Below are 16,303 nucleotides of genomic sequence, written 5' to 3'. Positions count from 1 at the left end.
CAGATCACACATAGAAATAGCCGAATGACGAAAGTTTACCCATGCACAGCCCTTTTAACCCCTACTATTTAAGTATCTGCTTGGAATTATCAGTGACCCTTGTTGCACCCTTGGGCTAGTTCACACTGCGTTTTCCAGAGTGTGGATCCACCGGGGACTTTTCTCCGAGATCCTTGAAACCAACACTATTTACAACGTTGCCTTCCCAAGACAGCAGCGTCAGCTCTAGCGATCGCAACAGACACACTGCCGCTGCTTTCTGCACGCATGTGCGCACCCTTTCCTTCTCGTGCTGGTCCTGCCATCCGCCCGCCCTGCCGTCCTTTCCCACCGCCCGCCTGCCCGCTTGTTAGCTATTTGCTTCTATCTTTTAGAAATTACTGTGACTCCGCCGGCGCTCGCTGCCCCAGCGCCGGCTGTGACATGTGTCTCCAATCAGCGGCTGTGCGCTAATTAATTTAGCTCCTTTTCCCGCTACGCTTTAAAGAGCGGGGAAGCCCGATGTTAGAGGAATGCGGCATCCCCTCCGCAAGCTCCCCCCGCGCCCAGACCCCCGCCGCCGTCCCGCGCTCTGCCGGGCCCGGGGATTGGCCCGGCGGAGGAGGCATCGGCGCCGGGGGGGTGGGGGTGGTGTCCCCACCCTCCCTCCTCCCTGCCGTCCCCTCGCCCCGGTGTGGCAGGGCGCGCTGGGAGCGCCAGACGCAGGCAGCACCCGAGCCGCCGCCGCTTCGCCGCAGCCGCCGATGGCCAGCCGCCTGACCTGCTGCCTCCTCCTGTGGGCCTTGGGCCACGGGGGCTGCCGCTCGCCCAGGGGGGAGGGCGCCGGCAGCCTACCCGCCTGCCCCGTCCCGCCGCCGGCCGCCCGGGACTCGTCCTCTACCGGCCGCGGCCCCCGAGGAGACCCTCTGGCGTCCCCGGCGCTGGGCAGCGTTGCTCAGGACATGGTAGCTGTCCACATGCTTAAGCTCTACGAGAAATACAACCGGGAAGAGAGCCGGCCCGGCGACGGCAACACGGTCCGCAGCTTCAAAGCCAGCCCGGGTAAGACGGACACCGCCGGAGCCCCCTCGCTCCTCTTTCGGGTTGAAATGTCGGGTTTGCGCCGAGGTCGTCAGTGATGACGAGGGGGTGGGGGTGTCATTCTGGAGGAGCACTCGGGCTATCGACACGGACACGGTATCTCCCTCCACTCTGCGGACGGCGTCCGATCGCCCCTGGCTCCCTTCCCTCTGCCGAGAGTGTCGGCAACACAGTACCTCTAGCAGAAAGCGGCTGTGGAGGCAGATCATAGCAGAGGAAGCACTGCTCCCACTGCGAAGTGCACTACTTGCAAATGTCTTTTCAGAGATACTTGGATTATAACTAGTAGGGATGCTGCCTCCAGCACTGCTTGGGCCTTACACTCCTTCTGCTGCTTAAACCAGAGGAGACAGATGCCTGATTTCTCTCTTCCACCCTCATAGTCAAGCCAAGTACAGCTGGGAAGAGAGTATTTACTGTGTCAAAACTGTTTTCATTATCCCAGTGCTATCTCAATAATAGAGAATTAACTATACAGACCTCCTCTTTGCCAAGGAAACCCAAACTGTATCTTCTTTAGTTAACTTATATGGACTGTAACTATGATCTTGGCTCTTAGATTAAGAACTAAACCTGTTTATAGAATACAGTTTTTGTTACATTGACAGAGTCAATTTTTACAGATGTATCTGATAGATGAGTTCTATGTGTGCTTTTGTGAATTTCCATCCATCTACATTTGCCTAACATATAGACTACAACATGGCCTACAGCACTTTAGTGAACAACTACTATACTATCACACAACTCTTTCTCTACTGTACCCCAACGTAATTGGTATGTTATGTTAAATGTAATATTAAAAAGTAATCCTATTCAAGAAGGGGATATCATGGAAAGGTAAATGGTTAATAAAATGTCAAGAAATCTAGGCATTAGTGGAGCAATTGCAGACATCTGGGAGAGAAATTGTCAAGCTCTGGATAATTAGATAGCAGGTGCTCACTAGTAGGGGTTAGGAAGGAACTCTCCTGTGGATGGTTATTCCACAACCTCCTGTGCACTCTTATTTTTCTGTGAAGTGAGCAGCTAATACTGGCTGCTACTCAAGTAAGGCCTTGGACTGAAGAGTGATTTGAGAAGAATGCAAGAATTGCGCTCTATTTTTTATTAATTTTTCAATTAATCTGTCAAACAGGTTACTTGCATCTAAGTGGTTTAAAACACTAAAATAGCAGCACTTCCTCCCCAAGGATAGACTGGACTGACCAATTACAAATCAAAACTTTGCTCATCTGGCAGATCATGAGACCAAGGCACAGATGTCTGATAGTAATTTGTCTTTCCATGCAATGGAAATAAAGCACACCTATGTCCATAGCCCTTGTTCCCTGTGTCCCTGCTCTGTGCCTTCTCTACTGGATCTCATCTCTCAAGCAATGTAGTGTGAAAGCAGAAGCTGTTCTGCAATGTTCCTTTGTTATGAGAGTAAATTGTATTTCTTTGTGATTCATCAACGTAGTGATGAACCGTCTGAAATGAGCTATTGAATGACACAAGATGAGGGGAGGAGAAGAACCTTATCTGGCAGTATGTTTTTCCTTATCTCCTCCGAGAAATTTTTGTCTTCTGAAAGAAGAAATTGGCATTTTTTGCTAACAAGACATGTGGAACATCTGTTCTTTATGATAATTCTAATAAGCAAATTCTGATAATTTGAGACAAGCAAAACAGACTACACCTACAATATTTTCTTTTTCAGTATCCCAAGCAATGAACTGGTTTGGTTTTTTGAAATGTATACCTTTCAGAACATCTGTATCCTTTTGTTCCTACACTGCAGCTTAAAGCTGATTGTTAGGGGAGAGTGGAGCATCAGTATTAGTGACTGTTGTCAAGATAGGGATTCCAGAGGTGCAAAATGTCTGTCCACTTAGTTTGCTCCTTTGTCACATGTATTACTGAGGTATTCTCAGCTATGTAGTTGTATTGCCATACTACATTTCCCTTACAGAGTATAGACAGGGTTGACTGGGTTATTGAGTATGTAGCGTTTCTCCATATTCAATGTGAGTCACTTGCTAGATATTTATATATATATATATATATATATATATACACACATGCTATTTGCATATATTTCTAACAATTTCATGTTCCTCTAGCAGTACTTACCACTTCAGGAAGAGTTCTTCACAAACATCTAATCACCTTCTCAGCTCTCCAACATATGTGTTCACAAGAGTTCATAAGGATCCGAGTCACAGTTTTCTGTGAACTAATTTCTTAAGTTCTTTTTTTTTTTTCTTTAGATGCTTGCCAGTTTTCAGGAAAATTTGTAGCTTTAGAAAAACACCACTGACTGAAATTAGTTATGCAATCAAGTCATAACTGGTTTGTGACCAAATGTGAAATATTCAAGTTATTGTCCAACTTCATGGAGGTTGCTGAGATTAGGGAGAATTATGCTTCATGACAGTAATCTGCTGCCTTAAGCTATGAAACTTCCCTATAAATTAACTCTTGCAGCTTGGACTCATTCTATGAACACCATCTGTCCTCCTAGAATCATAGAATTGTTTAGGTTGCAAAAGACCTTTAAGATCATTAAGTCCAACCATGACCCCAGCACTGCAACATCCACCACTAAACCATGTCCCTGAACATGTTCTTGGCAACCTGGCTGACCAACACCTCCAGGTCCTTTTTCTGCAGGACAGCTTTCCAGCCACTCTTCCCCAAGCCTATAGTGTTGCATGGGGTTGTGACTCAAGTGTGGGACTCATCACTTTGCTTGTTGAAGCCAATTGTATGAGGTTCAACAAGCTAAATGAAGGAAAGCCTTGGTGAATAGTAGAAAATAGTTGCTATTTAATTAAGGCTATATCATAATGCATATGTGCAAGAAAACTAAACCAAGATTACTCATGGAACTGTAATTCTAGTGTCTAAAGTCTTGCTTTAATATTACTTCACAGCTTAAAATATTTTAAATGTGGTTCTCTGCATATTTCTTTCTCAATGTCTGGTTTGACATGAAGCGATTTCTGAACAGGGAAGGGGCTGTAAAGATGGCTCCTGTAAGAAGTTGCTTGAAACTCTTCCCAGCTCTGAGCCAGAGCCACTCCTGGGGCTGATCAGTTTTTAAGAAGAAGCCAAAAGAGGAGGGTTCTTCCTGTTCCTTCTTTTGTCCCTTCTTTTCTGGCTGGTGGTGGTACAAGACATTGGAAGAGAGAGAAGCAGCCATGTGGACTCCAAGGTCAGTGAGGGAAGAGAGGAGGAGGTGTGCTGGAGCAGACACTCCCCTGCGTCTTGTGGAGAGGGCTGGTGAAGCTGAGATTTGTTTGCATTTCACTGAAGACCCCACGTCAGGGGCAGGGACTGACTTCATTGAAGACCCAATGCCAGGGGCTGTGACTATGGCCAGAGGGTGCCATGTCCCATGTAAGGGACCCCATATTCACAGAAGTTGCAACTGTGGGGAAGAACCCATTCCAGAAATATTCGCTAAGGATTGTGTCCAATGTGAGAGACCCTGTTTATCAACAGAAGCTGCAGCTGCTGGGAAGAACCCACACCAGAGAAGTTCATTAAGGACTGTGTCCTGGAGGAGGGACCCTGTGTTGGAGCAGGGGAAGAATGCAAGGAGTCGTCCTCCTCTGAGAACGAAGGAGTGGCAGAGACCATCTATAAGATACTGACCCCATTCCCTATCCCTCTCCTCGCCAAGCCACTGAGGTGAGAGGAGGTAGACATATTGGGAGCAGTGAGCTGAGCCTGGGAAGAAAGGAGGGAGGGGGGAGGGAGATCTTAAAGTGCTGGTTGTAATTTTCTCACCATCCTACTCCCTTTTTGTTCTATTCTGTTTCTTGTAGGTAGTAGAATAAACTTTCCTTACTTTGAGTCAAGTAGTGGAGTCTGTTGGCCCAGAACCACAATTGGCAGTGAGTCCTCCCTGCCCTTGTCTCAATCCACGACATCCGTGGTTGTCTTTTTTTCCTCATATTTCCTGGCACCTCTGCCTTCCTAAAGAGAGTGCAGATAAATGGGAGGCACCGAGCAAGAGACTGTCGTGCTGCTTCTGTGCTAGCTGTGCAAAACCATGACATTTTTGGTGTTCTTCCCCACAACCCCTTTCCCCTTACTAGAAATGGCTTCATATCAAACCATGACACTCACAAATGTGTTATCAGAAGTATCATGTAAATCTGTTTTGCTAATCTTCGCTTACTCTACAGTGCAACTTCTCCTATGTAGATTATATTCTAAAAGCTAATATTTTCTTTCCTTGGCCACTTTCCTATTTTTCTCTCTACGAATCTCTTGGATGTATCCTCCCCACATTTTGCCTGCATTCCTAACTTGAAGCTGTCTACAGAGGTAGATACAGTTTTTAGGTACAATTTTAAAATCTTTAATGTAAACAGCTAGTACAATTCAACTCACTTCCTGACTTGGAAAATGTTTGGTTGACAGGTTAATAAAAACCTGAGCAATCTGATGCAATATGATAAATATGACTATGCTCCATCCAAACTCAAGTTTCCTCAGTTTCTAAAAACTGTTCTGTGCGTTTTTTTCACTCTAGAATGCAGAATTAATTCAGATGAATTACAGCTCCCTCTCTGAGCTGTCACTACATGTTAGTGTAATGATACATTACACCTGGGACTCTGATCATTGAAACATCTTTATACTAGTGATGCATATACTTCATAGTCATATCCGTAGAGGTGATGATACTAGGAGAATTCTACTACTAAAAGAAATACTAAAAATTTCAACTGTACGAAGCTCAGGTGGGAGAGACAATGGGTAGTTGTCTTTCTTTAAAAAAATATGCTTTCTGAAATGAACAAACATTAATAACAGCCTGGTGTTCTAAAGGAAGTATCGTGATTATTCTCTTTCTTAGTCTGAAAAACAGGCTAGCAGCCTTGTGAAATTTCTATGCTTCAAAGGCACGAATAGAATCTAAACTCTTACACTTTTTCATAGTATAAACACCTGCGCATGAGACTAGTGTTGATTAAAAGTCTACTGATAAGAATCCTGTCCTGAACTGACAGAAACAGATTCTCATCACAGACTGCTGTTTCAGTTAGTCTCTCTGGCACCTGTGACACCGTTATGTGGGTATCACTACAAGCTGTTCCTCTTCACTGCATCAGGAAAAAAATAGAGATAGTGTAGATGGAAATTTGATACTTGAACATTTGTACTTTCAGAATGTCTATATGGGCCTGGGATTAATGAACATCATAATCTGTTATGGTTTAGTCCAAATGATGGATTTATACAGCATGAACTGGAAGACAGCAAGGACCAATTTAGTCAGATTTTGCACTATTAATTTCCATCTTCAAATGAAATTGTACTTAAAAGGAAGAACATTCTGACAGGTGGCAGTTAACAGTATTGCTTTCTGTTGTTCCCAAAATTTTTATGACTCGTCATCCAAAAAAGAAACCTAAGTGCTTCTGGGCAGATTGTCTGATGGCTTTGTTGGTTTTTGTTTGGTTTGGGATTTTCTGCCAGAGAATTTTCAGGTATGTCAAAAAGCGCTGCCTTAGTTTGTCTGCTTGTATTTACCTACTGCAGTCCTCTGATAAGTATCAGTCTGAGCTTGGGAGACCACTTTCCTGTGCTAGTAAAAGAACCACAACTTTTCACAATGATAGACTGTGTAGGCATGCTCTTTTGATTCTGGCATTATAGTTAACAAACTAAGAGAGATTTCTACCATTTAAATAAACATAGTGTAAACAGTTGTTATTGTAAAAATGTTTATCTTCTTTCAGAAGAGGGTAGAGATGTAACTTGAGCACAAATTGTTCAACTAGCTACGAAGAAGCTACATCAAATGGAATTTGAATTTTAAGAGTCAACTCCAATACAACCGTAGTTGTCACTAATTTTAAGCAGATCAAAATACAAGTCTTAGAAATCAAGTAGTTTTCATGGTGCTTTAAACAAAGCTCCTACTGGAAAGTATTGCTTAGATGAGTAACAGCCCCCAAAATATGTCATACTGTGTGTTTCAGTCCCCCTGTGAAATGTTTCTTGTACGCTGTTTATGGATGATGGACTTCATATGCTGTTGCCCAGAGAGTTAGCACGCAGAGATCTTTCAGGATTCTTTGCAGTTAGCTTTACATTAGACCATCTTGAATGTTAACTGCAAACTTTGTTTTCTGATAGTGTACTAAAGTATGTTCTGAGCTCTTTCATGGACAAATGTGATAGCTTCTCTGAGCTAGAGTTTGTTAAAAAATACATAGAAGCATGGATTGGTTTTCTTGACTGCCTGGAATGAAAGGCAGTCTGAAGCTGAACATTTCTGGGAAGGATTTTATCTCTCATGCATACAAAAGGTGCTCAGTGTGTTGGACAATCCCAGTGTTATTGTAGTGTTGCTATTAAATATTGTTAGGGTTTATTCCCCTTCTTATTCACCATAGTTTTAAGCTGAATTGACAAGCTCGCTATACTAACCAATTTGAAGTGAAAAGCAAAATTTATTGATTCACTTACATAGGGATAAAGGTTTTACTACCATTTTTGTCTCAGATATTTATCCATCTTTTCCTTGCTGTCTTGCAGAATTCTTGGCCCAGAAGCCCCTGTACTGCTTTAATCTGACATCCATGCAGGATTCAGAGGTGATCCTTGCTGCAAATTTTCACTTCTATGCTGACAAACACCCTCGGCACCGGGAAGTGTTTTGTAAGCAGTCCAAGAACTCGTCTTGCCGCCTCCTTCACCTGCCTCTGATCCTGCGTCTCAACCTCATTTTTCAAAGCATTAACCAGAGTTCTGCCTATGGACTAGTGAAAGGGAACATCACCGTGTTTCTTCAAAGACGAGGAGTTTGGCATACAAAGGACATTACACCCATCATAAAAGAATCAAAACGAGCTGGAGAGCTCATTCTCTGTGCTGAGATTGATTCTGGGAAGAAACACCAGGGCTTCCCTGAACAGATCACCAATCATTTACCTTATATACTAGTTTATGCCAATGATCTTGCAATCTCTGAACCTAACAGTGTATCAGTAACCCTACAGCGTTACGATCCATTCCATTCCAATGACGGTGACCCAAATCTATCGCCTAATGCTTCTACTGATACCCGAGTGCGAAGGGATACATACCTCTCTAGCTCTATTCAGAACAATGAGTTGCCAGAAGTAGATTATAACAACAATAACTACAACAAACATGACATATGGGAGAATGCCTACAAGTCTTTGAAACCAAAAGCCTCACGCAAAGACCGAAGGAGAAAAGGGCAAGAAAATACAGAAACATTTACAAATTCTCAGGTGCTAAATTTTGATGAAAAAACAATGAAGAAAGCAAGGCGAAAACAATGGAATGAGCCAAGGATTTGTTCAAGAAGATACATGAAAGTTGACTTTGCTGATATTGGCTGGAATGAATGGATCATATCGCCCAAATCATTTGATGCCTACTACTGTGCGGGGGTGTGTGAATTTCCAATGCCCAAGGTAGGATGCCTTTGTGTTGTTGCTAACTTGCAAATGGTAGATCTACTGTTCTGTCAGCCAATTACTTCTTAGTTAGATTTTCCTTTAGATGTTTATGTTTTCACTGTATTCTATTGCTGTGTTCAGCCTAAACAATTTAAGCAATATTGTTTCCATCAACTTATTCTTTACAGTACAAAACGATTCCAAGTTATCTTTCAATGTAATCTGAAGAATAAGAAAAATGTCTCAGGTTTATCTTTCCTCATCCTTTACTACAGTTTTTCATCTTATATCTTGAAACCATAGCACAAAGATTTGTGCAGCTTATTAAGTAAGGTTACACATAGTAAATCATCTAACTACTCTGTTGTAGTAGCAGAAGTATAAAGTATTACATGCTACTATATCAGAGTATTGTAAATTCCACTGGTAATACCAGTGCAGAATAGTGACACTGAGTATTTTTAACTTTAAGAAACTGCTTTTAACTTTGAAAATAAGAATGTTGGTGAAGATGATATTTGTGTATCAAGATTCTCTGATTTTTTTTTTATTTAGTAAATTCCTAAAATTAACATAATCTTGTAGAAACAAAACAGTTGATTTACTTTGTGTCCAGAAATGCCACATAGCTGTCTGTTGCACTCTAAAGCTAGCATACTGAATTCCTCCTATAGAAGCAGCCAGAAATTTGCTCATAGAGAGGCAAACAGGAACTCCTGCTCCAATGGAATTTTGATTTGGCCCAATCCCACTTACATACTCTATAGCAAGAAGTAGAAATTTTGGCAAACCTATGTGGCATGAGAATTATCAACATTTTGCAGGCCTTTCAAGTAATGGAGGAGGGGAGGATTTGGAGCACTGCATAACCTAAATGTTTAGAAACTGTAATTATTTTGCAGTTCTACCTACAAATGGCCCAATTATTTTTTTTCTACTGACATTTTTGCATGCAGTCACTCAGCATGTAAATAATGGATAGTGTTTTACTGCAGAGAATTTCAAAGCTCTGAGACAGGAATCTGCCCTACTTTACATATATGGAGACTGATGTATGTTTATGTTGAAATAAGTAGTACAATTTCAGGAAGAGTTAGATATGCAGGCTAGTTTAAGTCCAGGAACAGTGGAAATCCAGACATCACAGTAGGGTGTACAAATTTGACCACATAGCTGGTCAATGCTGAGCCATATATACATAAATTGATACATGGTCTGGCAAAAATTGCACAGACTCATATCCAATTTCTGTTTCTTGTTGTAGCATAAAGAGATCATGCAACACAATCACCATTTAACTGATCCAAAACAAAACACAGACAGGCAATAGGGTTCTCTGCCATAGATCCACAGTCTAATGCAGCATTCATACATACCATAGACAGAAAAGAAAAGGAAAAAAACCCATAAATTTAACACATTTAGCTTTTTGAGAGACACAACATGATACAAACACTGACAGAACCAAAAGAGAGTAGATCTGTTTCTAGCTAGAATTGCTAAAAAAGCTTACATTGCTGACTGATTTAATGTTTTATCTAGACATATTAAATGCTAGATAATAAAGGACTCCCTTGCAAATCAAAACCACTCATTTTAGTCCTTTTTTCATACTTATTTTCTAGATAAATCAATGTGGCTGCACAAGCACCCTGGTGACAAAAAAAACCCAAACCAAAACAACAAAACATCAGAGAAATCTAAAACTGAATTAGAGATACATAGATCTAGGGACTTTTGGTTTGAGAGGTTTTCATTGAGTTTGATTTGCAAGAGGTCTAGTTTTTGTTAGCTTTCTATTTTTAAGAGGGGAAAAAAATAGAGGCATATTCACAGCTGTAACTTTTTAAAATTACTTTTTCCAAATGAGCAGAGATAACTAGGACAGCAGTAATAATGAAGCTTCAGGTCAGAGCATAAGAATTGCTAAATAGTATGGAGGGATAAATAGCTTTTGTTCTTGCATTTATATTCTAAGTCAGAAAAGCATGCATGTGATCTTGGCACTCCTACACAAAGTCCAGATTAAGGCTATTTGTGAAGACTTGGTCTACACAGTCAACCTGTGATGGATGACAGCTAACTTATTTCTAAGGTACTTTTTTAGAACTGAGATAGAATAATATAACTGGCATATTGCAAATTATCACATTGTAATATTATTTTTTTCAAAGTATCAGTACCTCAGCACATCTGGTTTAATAACTGCAATACTTGATCTAGATACAGAACCGCTCTAGTACAAATCTTGTCTTAGCAAGTTTGCTTACCTTACTGCTGAATTTCTTACTTTTTGAGGGAATTCCCTGGCAGGGTAAGACTAGCTTATGTTACTAATAATGGCAGCCTTTGCTACTGCATTTGTCAAATAAACGCTAGTCCTGTGGGTGGTAGAAATCGGTAAGAATATATCCTTTCCCTAGTCTACAGTAACTAGAATTCTCTTGATTTCATCCTTGGAAGTTGAGTTTCCTTTTGGAACTTGAATTCATACCTTTCCAGAAGCTAAGTAGTATTTCTTACTCATGATAAAACGTTTCATTATTGCAAAATCATTATAAAACAGACATTAAAAGGTGGTGTAAGCCAAGCAGAAGGGGAGGGTCTAAAGTATTTCAAAACTGCATTTCAATTGCTTTTGGCTGCATTTATATCTTTCTATTTTCTGAGGCCCAAAACGTTCCTGAGTTAGGATTGTGCTAGGGGTTAAGTAAGAGCAGGAAAAGTATCCAGCATTTAAACATCAGTGCTTCATCAAGTACCATCACTACTGGGCATTCAACTCACTGTTTCAAGCTTTCCACTTTAGCATATGAGTGCAACAGCTAATGTGAAACCTAGCCCTTGATCGCTGAACATTCCTGCCAGGTTTCCAGAAAAGCTGCATGTGATATGTCTGACCCTACTGTGGATCTAGGGATTGGGCAGCCAGATTCTGTACAGAATAACAGCCCGTAATCAGCATTTTTCTGTATAAGTTTTTTTTTTAATAGTGTATACATTTGCAGGTACTAGAAACCTAATTAGTGCTGTTGTATTGCTAGACAGCTGCTCATGCTAGACTTTGCTCATATCTATTTGCTCCTTGCAGATATTAGAGACTGCACAGTTGGTGAAGATCCTAGTAGGATCTTCTGCAGGTTCATAACCGGGAATCCTGTAAAACAGTAACAGGCATTGAAGGCAATGATGGCTATCTGCTGCATGGGGTCAACAAATTCAGTTTCAATAGCACATAAGGATCTGTGAATGTTTCAAACAACATTACATAATAAAGTCGTTAGGAACACTTTAGGAGGTTTTCCATAAAGGTTAAAGTAAAAGCTTGATTCTAGAAGCTCTGGTTCTTTGCATTTCTAAACTCTGCAATCGCTAAAACACATGAAAACTACTTCTGTCTCTTTTTTGCTGTCCAGGTTTTCTGACATTGACAATGTGGGTTATATCTACTTCATATAGCAGCTGTGAGAGTAATTCACTGCTGCTTGCCTGTGGCCAGTTTTGAAATCTAAAGATGAAGGATAGCTTGAGAGACCAAGTAGTTTCTAATTATACCGACATATGCTAATCACAGAAAGGCACTTTCCAGGACTGGTCACTTGTTGGTACTTAGCTATAGGGATGCTGTCTTGAAGTTCCAAAGGATCATGGATGAATTTCACAGTTATTCCATGTAAGGGCTCAAATGAGGTCATTTTAGTTAAGGAACATCTGAAAGCCTTAATAGCAATTAAGATTTGTATCTGATTTGCTGATATGTTACACTTAAAGCAAATCAAATCTGAATTATCCTAAATCTAGCTCCTTTGTCATACCATATCCATTGACTACATAACTTTTCATGTTGCAATGAAAAATTCTGATTTGCACATACTCATTATTATTTGAAAAGTAGAGAAGATACATAAGACTTCATCTCTCTTGAGTTACCTGCTTCCACATGGAGGTGTGCAAAGTCCCTATTTGTTGTCCCACAGATACAGCCATGTACCAATAGTGATGAAAGATTTCATGTGTCACATATACCAGATTGGATATATAGTGCAGAAAACTCATGTAACTGTAGCAAAAAGTCTGATATGACTAACACAATTTTACTACTGTTACTGTACTCACTTGCTGGCACGGTGTTCAAGCATGACAACTGAGCAGGAGTCACTGAAACTTTAGCCTCAGTGATGGGTTGCATGCCATACTATTGCCTAATGTAACTGGAGCACATGCCGTCCATGCTATTCTGAGGCAACGACAAAGAAATACTGACACTCCATCACCAACAAATCTGTGTTTGACTATATGTACCTCAAGCAACAGAGGTGGTGAAAACTATTTAGAACTATTCAGTTGTTCAGACTACTCAGAGTCAAGTGTAGCTTGTGAATAAAGGCTAAAAAGAGTTATATTTAACTACAAAATAGTATACTACTTACATAACTTTTTCTTTTTCTTCCTGCTGTCTCCTCAAATATTTTATTCCTGTGTTGCTTACTACATAGAAAAACCAATAGTAGAAATAAAATTGTGTCTCAGTCCCTAAACAGTATATAGATGTAAAACTGCTGTGAATCATCACTTCGTACTTTTCCTGCTCTCCCAACCTTTTGTTTTCTTCTCCTTGTTTTCTTCACTTTTAAGGCTAGCTCAGGGGAGGCAGGGGAAAGAGCCTGGTTAGAAAGGCAGAGGGAAGCAGATAAAGAGTACAGGTATGAAGTACTTTCTTGTCATGGGATTATGTCAGAAAGGCTCTGTCAGGTTGTTTCACTATTCTAGACAAACTCCCTCCTGTGGACACTACTTCTAGAGCACTCAGATCTTTTTAAAAAGAGTAATTACTCCAGGAAAAAGTAACTAATTCCAGGTTAACATCCATGAGGAGAAATACTACTGGAATATAAGGATGGTTTTTGGAAATACTTACAGTAGCCAATTTTCCAAGTCAGGGAAGAGGCTAAGGAAACAAAAGACAACATCTAACAACAGAGAAGTGTGCCCCACTTTAGTCCTCCGACATCTAAGAGGGCAGTCAGGAACATTATTTCTTCAGGCTACTGACTTCTGGCTGTGCCACCAGTGCCCTCCTCTGGTACTTATGAAGGTAGCATAAGGAACACAAAATATCTGTTGGATACACCCTGCACAGGAAAAGTGGAAGTGCGAGAGACTTGCTGCATGGCCTTGTGCCTCAATCCCATGTATTTTCTTCTGAGAAACAAAAAAATCATAATTATTGATATTTGCCAAATCCATCTGGGAAAGTGATTGCTCATAAATGAAGCAATAATGATTTCCGTGTCTGTTCCAGATTGTCCGGCCATCGAATCATGCTACGATCCAGAGCATTGTAAAAGCAGTAGGAATCATTCCTGGCATCCCAGAACCCTGCTGCGTTCCTGACAAAATGAGCTCACTCAGTGTCCTGTTCTTGGATGAAAACAAAAACGTTGTTTTAAAGGTATATCCCAATATGTCGATTGAAACCTGTGCCTGCCGATAAGTTCATACAAACATGTCTTCGATGAGACCCACACATCCTACCTGACTACACTGGGAAAGTTGTAAATGGGAAATGAATCCACTTGTGTTGATTAATTCCTAAACAGAAAACATGCAGAGAGACTAAAACGATACACATTCTTATCTGGAAGGATGTCTTACTGTTGTCACTTGTCTTTCATATTCATCTTCCAGGAATTCAATACTTTTACAAATATCTTCCTAACCCACCTAGCCAAGACACCTGGTGTTTACTGAGAAATTTAAATGTAAAGTTCTCCATAATCAAAGGACTAAAATATGTTGTTATATGCTATTTTTCTGAATATTTTACCTCTTCAGTTAACCAAGGAGATGGAAAGTGAATCTGCAAAGGCAAGCTTATTTTAGTATATCACTTTTGTATACAAATCAAAAATGTTTGCCTAAAACACTCATACTCTTAATATAAAAATTTCTACTGAAAAAGGCTGCAATAAAGGGCTTAAAATGTTTGGGGTTTTTTTCACGATGCAAGTATAGTGCACTGCATAAACTTTCATATAGACATTATTTTAATATAGCCATTTTTGGTTAGCCTTCCCTAATATATAATTTGTTGTACAAAATGCATACATAATCTCCAACACTTCTGGTTTGCTGGATAATTTCAGGTTGTTAAATATATTCTCTGAGTAACACACTCTGTAGTATTATGTTGAGATACTAAAAATAAAATAACCAAGATTTATATTTTTATAAATGATACTTTATATCCTCTAGTTTGTCACGTGCTTTTAACAAAAGATAATAAATTAAAGGTACAGTAGTATCTAAAAATAGTTGAATTGTCTTTCTATAACTGCACTCTGCTAATTAGATGGGAACATGTAAATACATGTTAAGCTTGTCATAATACACCTCCAGGGATTAAAGTCAGATGGGAGTATTATAGATTCTGCACCACACATTATGGAATTTCTGTTTTGAGCCTGAAAATATCTTTGAAATACATGCATAAATTTTGAGTGAAAAAATATCTCTACTGGATTACAACAACTGTTCAAAAAGTACCCTTTGTTCATATGCAGTGGCTTAATCCTAGTCTGAATTTTCTGAGCTTTAGCTTCAATTCACTGAGTCTTTCTGTGACCTATTTTATCTCTTTCATCTGTTATACAAAATATTTTCACCATGTGTTTTTAGTATGTAAAGCAAGGTCAAATTACATTTTGGCTAAAAATTAAATAGATATTTTGATATTCTAAGCCTCAAAACAACTTGTCACAGCTCTTTTCTGAACTCTTTTCAGAACTTTAATTTTCTTTTCCAACAATGAGCACCAAAATGGGACATAAATATTTGGTAATGGTTCCATTAGAATTGTCTATAGAAACAAAGTCTCCATGTCTGGCTATCCCTGTACAAGCCTCTGTTGATATAGTTATGGTAGCTCTTGTAACTGCAACGCTCCTTTAAGAGCCAGTGTTCCATCGTTGTGCCTATCAATCCTTTCTGTCTCCCTGCATGCCAGGATACATTTGCCACATATTCCACTTTCACTCACCTGCTGTACAAATAGCATAGAAGACAAATAGCTGCACAAATAGCGTAGGAGCAGAATAAACTTCTGAAGTCTGGTAAGGTAGCAAAGAGTGTAAGATACAGAGGTTTCCTCCTCAAGAGACAGATTACCCTTCTGTATTATCTTCTCCTATTAAGAATTGTATTGTTTAGGGGAAGTTTATGACACATACTACATTCTGAGGAATGACTATCTGGAAGACTCCTATCCTGCTAAGGGGCTAGGCAGCTTCTGTCACCAATATTCCATACTTATATTGTGCAGATTCCCAGTCAACAGAGGTGTGTAAACATGGTACTTCCTGCTAAACTGTATAAAAGCAAGATTCAGTATGTATGGGAGTCTTGGCAAGGTTATTCTTACAGCAGTTCTTGCTATTTCCTTCTAAACAGCTTTCAATAAGTAGATAGTTCTAAGGCATCTTGTAGTGACTGCCAGTTATGACTGCCAAAAGATTATGGATGCAGCTAAGCATTTATTCTACTACAGTGATTTGCACTGGAAGTACTGAGACAAACCTTTGTACACCATTGCTGTTAGAGATCTCCCTTAAAAGTGTAGGGTCTTGTGTTTTTATAAATCATGAGAAATTCAACTACAGTTGACAAAGTAATGCTAATGTGTGAAGAAAAACTTAAAAGTCATCAGAAATTCGTCATTTATTCCTACAAAATAGCCATAAGCATAAAAATTTTCAAAGAATCTTAAGTTGTTATTTCTCTTCTCTGTG

The 16,303-nt window shown here is 40.0% G+C and overlaps 1 protein-coding gene across 1 annotated transcript; it reads left to right on the top strand.

The window, feature by feature from the left end:
* Window positions 1-743: 743 nt before the first annotated feature.
* Window positions 744-14,010, top strand: GDF10 (growth differentiation factor 10). Its single transcript, XM_010210298.2, has 3 exons — window positions 744-1,041; window positions 7,624-8,531; window positions 13,819-14,010. Exons 1-3 carry the CDS (start codon window positions 744-746, stop codon window positions 14,008-14,010), a joined length of 1,398 nt encoding a protein of 465 aa, XP_010208600.2.
* The last annotated feature ends 2,293 nt before the right edge of the window (window positions 14,011-16,303 follow it).

Source organism: Colius striatus, chromosome 8 (assembly GCF_028858725.1).
Source record: "Colius striatus isolate bColStr4 chromosome 8, bColStr4.1.hap1, whole genome shotgun sequence".
Lineage (NCBI taxonomy): Eukaryota > Metazoa > Chordata > Aves > Coliiformes > Coliidae > Colius > Colius striatus.
The sequence above is the reverse complement of the archived record's forward strand: the minus strand, read 5'-3'. Positions and strand labels throughout refer to the sequence as shown.

What these genes read in the sequence shown, in the direction of transcription:
- GDF10 (XM_010210298.2), top strand. Translation starts at nt 744, where the DNA reads ATGGCCAGCCGCCTGACCTGCTGCCTCCTCCTGTGGGCCTTGGGCCAC. An exon ending in CAGCTTCAAAGCCAGCCCGG is followed by an intron (nt 1,042 to 7,623) that starts GTAAGACGGACA and finishes GCTGTCTTGCAG; the next exon opens with AATTCTTGGCCCAGAAGCCC. An exon ending in GTGAATTTCCAATGCCCAAG is followed by an intron (nt 8,532 to 13,818) that starts GTAGGATGCCTT and finishes TGTCTGTTCCAG; the next exon opens with ATTGTCCGGCCATCGAATCA.